The sequence below is a fragment of the Podarcis filfolensis genome (genome assembly GCF_964270895.1).
Source record: "Podarcis filfolensis genome assembly, chromosome: 3".
Lineage (NCBI taxonomy): Eukaryota > Metazoa > Chordata > Lepidosauria > Squamata > Lacertidae > Podarcis > Podarcis filfolensis.
In genome coordinates, this window is record NC_139606.1 from 73124119 (window position 1) to 73130701 (window position 6583).

General features: G+C 41.0%; 1 protein-coding gene across 2 annotated transcripts in view; it reads left to right on the forward strand.

Annotated features, from left to right (window-relative positions):
• KIF25 (kinesin family member 25) overlaps positions 1-5368 on the forward strand; it is a 39401-nt gene extending 34033 nt beyond the window's left edge. For both annotated transcript variants that reach the window (XM_083606053.1, XM_083606054.1), the window contains 3 exons: positions 269-472; positions 3628-3783; positions 5089-5368. In XM_083606053.1, coding sequence (XP_083462179.1) covers positions 269-472; positions 3628-3783; positions 5089-5246 — 518 coding nt within the window. In that variant the 3' untranslated portion in view covers positions 5247-5368. The remainder of the gene's footprint in view (positions 1-268; positions 473-3627; positions 3784-5088) is intronic.
• The last annotated feature ends 1215 nt before the right edge of the window (positions 5369-6583 follow it).

The following is a 6583-nucleotide window of genomic DNA, read 5'->3' on the forward strand; positions in this document are numbered from 1 at the left end:
CCTGCTTTTCCAGTTTTAAGTTAGGTTTATTAAATTTATACCCCTCCTCTTCTAGTCAAAGGCCTAGACAGCTCATTTCTATAGAATTCCATCACAAAAATGGAACTATAATAAAATAATATTATAAACTGTTATAATTACTGGATCCACCCTTAGTCCTAACCCAGAAACTGAACTGAACAGATTCCCCACCCCTCCTGCATGTCTTACTTTGCTTCTGCGGGGTCAGAAATAAACTTTTCTCATTATTTTTCTTTCCTTCACCCAGCAACTCCCTGGGCAGGTGACCGTTCTAGTCCAAAGATGGGTAGAAAACATTTCCTCACTTCTCCTTGCTCAGTGAAAGATGACAAGCCCTCCTTTCCTTCTAGAGCTTCTTCTCCGACGCTGTTTTTCAATGAATCTACAGAAAAACTTAAGCGAATGAGAACAAAACTGCAGCTGGTGGATTTGGCTGGCAGTGAATGTGCTGGTAAAGTAACCTTTGGGACAAAACATTTTCACGCTTGTGAAAGTGGAAACCTACCTTGGGATCGGTTTGCATTGAGTAAATTTAGCTAGTGCATGTAGAAGCTGTGGACAACATGTTCCGCTCCAAGGACCACATCTGAAATGGATCTGGTTAAACTGTTAATGGCAGGCTGTGTGCCTGTTCGAGTGTGGACTAGTTACTTGAGATCCATAAAGTGCTTAGCCTGCAAAGAACAGCTACAGAGCTCCCAAGTGGGGCTCCTAAACTTTATTAACATACCTTCAAGGTTTTGTTTAGTTACAATCTTTCTGATCTTTTGCTAAAATATCGTTGTGTTTTGGTGCATCCCATATCACACCAGAGTCATCCATTTGCCTTTTAACTCCCCTCTTTCATTTTTCCTAGAATCCACTGATGCCCTCTTTCCTGATCTTTAAAAGCTGGTCTGGGTAGAGGCCCTAGTACCAAATATTCCTTGAGTGCTCCCCACCCCTCCTAAATTGAGTATTTAGTTAGTAATTTACCAATACCAGTGACATGTTGCATGAAAATTTGTAGCAGTTTCCGTCTCTAGAGGAAGTGTTTTGTATTCAAACCATAAAGGGGGAAGTACTCCACTTTTAGGATGGATTCTCCATGGACTTCAAGGCGTCTTTGAAGCTTTGCCCCCAACACCAATAAACTAATTGGGACTGAAATCACTTATTCAGAAGATGTTGCTCTTAGCACTGTTCAACTGACAGGTGTCAGTCACCTGATATCATTATGGCATCAGGTGATGGGTGCAACCACACACCTGTCAGATTTGATCCTCGGGGCAGCTAAGTATCTGGCCCACAGTCAGATTCAGTTCCCAACCCCTGCAATACAATGAGCTTTCTTGGGTAGTTTTGGAGCAAAGTGGCATTTACTTTGTCCATTAGCAATAATGCACGCCATATACTCTTTGAATAGAGATTCTGCAGGAGTCCTCACTTTTGACTTTCAGGCATCTTTCAAAAACTTTCTAGTGCCAAAAGGCCTTAGCAATTGTTGTTGTTTTTGTTGTTGTTGTTGAAAAAAGAGTAGCCATTACGGTAATTTTTATTTTTGATCGGTATTGCATTGAACTGTTGTTTTGCCTAAATTTAAGGCCCAGCTCCTGACTGTCACTGATCTTGGAGCATTAGCAAAGGGGGCACTCGGTGACATAGCTGTTAAGAGGGGCCTGAATTCCCCAGTTCCTCTCCTACCTTGATGCACAGTCACAGTTCAGCACAAAGTTTGTTCAGGCTGCTGCTTAATAGGTATTACCTTTCTGGTGCTAAACCACCTAGGAATGCCTGCAATTTAAAGCTCACAAATGATTTAAATACATCAAATATTTGTCCAGATCAACATAATTCAGTGTGGCTTCTTCAGCCTCCTTATGAAAAACAATACCAGGAGGGATGTTGATGCATCCTGTAAGCAATTTCCTGTTTTCTTTGGCTCCCTCCCTCTCCCCCCATGCTTTCTTCCTCTTCAAACGCAGTCCTTTCAGAAACCTGATTATTTATTTCCTAAAGGACAAGCTTCCTTACCAAGAAAAGCCTCTCAGTCAAATGCAACATTCCAGAAATAATGTTTTGAAAACTGAACCTATGTTATGAAAGAGCTCTTTACGTTGCTGCCAAGAGTTCTTTTCACTGGTCACATTAAAAAAACAACAACTATTAAAAGATAAACATATTATTTGTTGTGGGTGTTAAAGCTTTCTTCTACTCCCCCCCCCCTTTAGCCAATATACAGTTGAGCAATCCTGAGATGTTTCCACTGCTTCTTGAGGGCAACCATTTGCTGGTCTGTTCTTTTGAAAGACCAGATCTCCAGGTGGCACCACTCGGCATCATTAATGAACTGCAGTGATTATTGCCAATTTGTCTCCGCTAATATTTTACATAATAAATAGGTTAACACTGCAATCCTAAGCATGTTTATTCAAAATTAAATCCATCTGTGTTCAGTGGGACTCACTCCCAAGTAAATGGGTTTAGAATTGTAGCCTAAACTCTGCTCAATTTCTGGAAGACATTTTTTTGCTTGGATAAAATCGCATCAGCTTTTCCATTTAGACTACAGTGGTACGTCGGGTTAAGAACTTAATTCATTCTGGAGGTCCGTTCTTAACCTGAAACTGTTCTTAACCTGAAGCACCACTTTAGCTAATGGGGCCTCCTGCTGCTGCCGCGCCGCCGGAGCACGATTTCTGTTCTCATCCTGAAGCAAAGTTCTTAATCCAAGGTACTATTTCTGGGTTAGTGGAGTCTGTAACCTGAAGCGTATGTAACCTGAAGCGTATGTAACCCGAGGTACCACTGTAACCCGAGGTACCACTGTATTTAATTTTAATGGGTCATCATCAACAACTTTTGAGACTGGTATATATGTCTTATCAGAGTCAACATTGGTTTATTATTTATTTAAGATGTATACATGACACTTTTCAGGTGAACATCATAAGGCGACTTATAAAAAAGCGTTTAAAAATATTAATTAAAATTTCATAATAAAACAGCAAAAAAATGCAATGACTACAAAACCTTTTTTAAAGAAAGAAGGGAAAGTTTATTGATTTATAGTGTATTTTTTGAAAGCTAGATCTCCTCCTTCAGTAGGGGAGGGAAAGACCTCGGCAGAAACACTATAAGCTAGATTAGGCTTCCTCAAACTCGTCCCTCCAGATGTTTTTGGCCTACAACTCCCATGATCCCTAGCTAGCAGGACCAGTGGTCAGGGATGATGGGAATTGTAGTCTCAAAACATCTGGAGGGCCGAGTTTGAGGAAGCCTGAGCTAGATGGTGAGTGGCTCTCTAAGCTTGTCTGTCTTTTCTTTCCATATCTGTAATTCCTCCCCTCAGGAAAAATCGTCCTCAGATATCCCTGTAGGTTGTGGGAGGGAAAGGTCAATTCAGCTGAAACAGGTTTTGTTTTATTTTAAGTGGGTTTGTCCCATGTTGTCAGTGCCAACTTTCACCCCTTGTGAATGTATTAAAATAAAATGAAGTTGACCTGGTAGAATCACTTCAAAAAGTAATGAGAACCTCTGTATGAGAAGTGTACTGTATATCCAGGTGTCTGGAAGCATGGAGTTGTGCTTGTTCTCACTGCTCTGTTTTCTTTTCCTGTGCACTAGGCATGTCTGGTGTGACCGGGTCAGTCCTGAGAGAGACATCCTTCATTAACCGCAGCTTGTCTGCTTTGGCTGATGTGCTTGGAGCCATATCAGAACAGCGCTCTCATGTGCCATATCGAAACAGCAAACTTACCCATTTACTTCAGGATTCCATAGGTGAGGAGAGCTGGCTTTAATAACTCCTGCACTCAACCTTCCTTCCATTCAGTTTGAAATTCATCTGTGTGAGATATTTATCACCTTGATCTTAAATTCAAGAAACCCAGATGGTGATAAAACAGGATGCTGAGTCAGAAGTCTTCTGGCTTTGGGGTGTGCTTTCCTCCATGCTTAAGCATGACTCTTCAAACTTTGGCAGCTATGCAGCAAGCATGCATTCACCAGGTAAAGATTTGTCCACCCCTGCATTGCATTGGTGAGGAAAGCTGCACCTGTTGAAGGTTTACCTGTTTGGTACCTACTAAAGACATGGAAGCCTTTCCACACATGCCAAAAATTAGCATATGCATATTCTATCTATTTGGCTGGTTCTTTATCTTGTGCACAAGCCCTTAATTAGGCAAAAGAAGTTGAACTGAGAAAAGGACTGAAGTATACTCAGGTTGAAACAAGCCCAAAACAGTGCTTGTGTGAACTGAGATGTGCATGTGTAACCAACTTTCATTACTAGGCATATATGTTTTTTCTATCCTGCTCCTGGAAAATGTGAAATTATGAATAAATTTATAATTTCATGAGGTGAGAACACAATGAAAAGCGTCCCCTCAAATTTAAAATGTGATTATCAGGAAACCTGGGTTCACTCAAACTTTTGAAAGAGTGTCGCCTTTGGCATGTTCCTTAAATCCAGCAAAGTTTTTAATTTAACTTTATACTTAAGCTGCTATTTCCCCTGCCCACACCATTTGTGGGACCAGCCTTATTAAAAGACACAACCCAGCAATTTCCACTAGGTCTATGGCTTCCATTACGAGGCCCCTGGAATTTAATCTTTGCACTCTGATTCGGAGGTGTACAATTTTCTCACAAACCTTACTATCTCTTCTGCCAACACTCCCCTGCAGATGCAGACACCTACAAATACAGTCATATAGATATGAAAGAGCTGCCTTTGTTTCTGCATACGCCGATATTGTTCTGCCCCTGGAATCTTCTTCTTCAAAGGCAGTCGTTTTCTGTGCATGCCATTGTGGCTGGCCTGCTAGCCATTTCAGTCATCTTCCAACTAGAAGCACGTAAAAATAAAAGGGTGGGTGCACTTCTTACATTGAGATTCACATAGATAATCATGCCAGAGTTAGATTATGGCCTTGCACAGCAGCTTACTTAAAATTAGTGTTTATTTAGCCCTTCCAACCCTACCCTAAATAAATGCTTTGCCTTGTGAAATGGACAAGATTCACTTTGCAATTTATTGAAAAAAAAATCTGTGAATATGTATGTCTTGTTTGTTCTTTTTAGGGGGCGATGCGAAGTTGCTGGTGGTGCTGTGTGTCTCCCCCAGCCAAAAGTATATCACAGAGTCACTGCAAACCCTGGGGTTCGGATCTCGCGCACGGCAAGTTCAGAGAGGGCACGCAAAGAAAAGAAACCAACCAGCGCTGAGCAAGTCCAAATAAGAAACACGACTCCTGTGGATTGAAGCATTATTAATGAGTTCCTCAGACTGAAATGTATCTTGTTGTCATAAAGCTGAAAACTGCCAGTTAAAATAAGCACTCCATATTGGCAAGCCCTAAAATTGCTTGGCAGTGTGTCTTTGTTCCAAGAATAATTGCATGAGTTAACAAACAGCTACCACTAAGGGTAGATGAGCATGTCTATCATTCCTTTTTGGGAGAGCAGTGGGATGATAATGTTTTACAAGGCAAATCATTTTGGAATAGCAAAACAAGGGCAGAACCCCCCATGGCTGAAATCTCTGTTACTTAGTGCTGCTAGCTAACAGAGCAGAGCGACAAGAGAATGCCAGACACATTGCGGTGCACAGTGGGTGGCATCTACCATGAAGAATACAATCAGGCTAGCTGCTACAACCCCTAGATCTCTTTTCTGCTCAGTCACTTCCCGTTTGGACCCCAAATGTATATATGTGAAGTTGGGATTTTTTGTCCCTGTGTACAACACTTGACAATTGCTTATGCTGAATCACACCTGCCATTCTAATTACAATTCACTCAGGTTGGAGATATCCTTTTGGAGCTCCTCACAATCTCTTTTTGTTTTAAACACCCCAAACAGATTGATATTATCAGCAAACTTGGTTACTTCACTGCTCACTGCCAACACAAGTAAGGAAATCTGTTGTGTAATTTCCCTTGGCAGTGAGCACAGGGGAGTAAACATTTGCTTGGATATTTTTATTAAGGAGAAAACACTTAATTAAAATTCAGCTTCAGAAGAGAGAATATTCCTGCTCAGAGCTTTACAACATATCAGAGTCTCAAGTGATTTTTTAAAATATTTTGGTCACAAAATAAATTGGCTGTAATTTCCTCATGTCTAATTTCCTTAATCTGATTTAAGGATACTGTGACATCTTGGATAATAAGGACATTGTTGCTGAGTTGCCACAAGGGGCTAGTCCAGGGATGAGGAAACTCGGGACCCTCCAGACCTCGCTGTATGACCTCTGGGAGGTTTCCCAGGTCATGTTTCTTGTTTGCTTGCTTGCTTAAATTTCTATCCTGCCCTTCTTCCAAGAATCACAGAGTAGTTTACAATATAAAAACACAAAAATACATAACATAGTAGTCAGCGAAAACAATAACAACCACACCACCTTTTAGAGTGTGTGTGTGTTTTTGCCTGTCTGAAACATGTCCTTGAACTCTTGCTTTTCTGTAAGAAAGATGGGAGTCTGCATGGAAACCTCTGGCTGCTTTTGTGTAGCTGTAATGCAACCTACTGTGCAAAGGTAAAAGTTACATCCATTGTTATGTCCGCTTTTGCATCT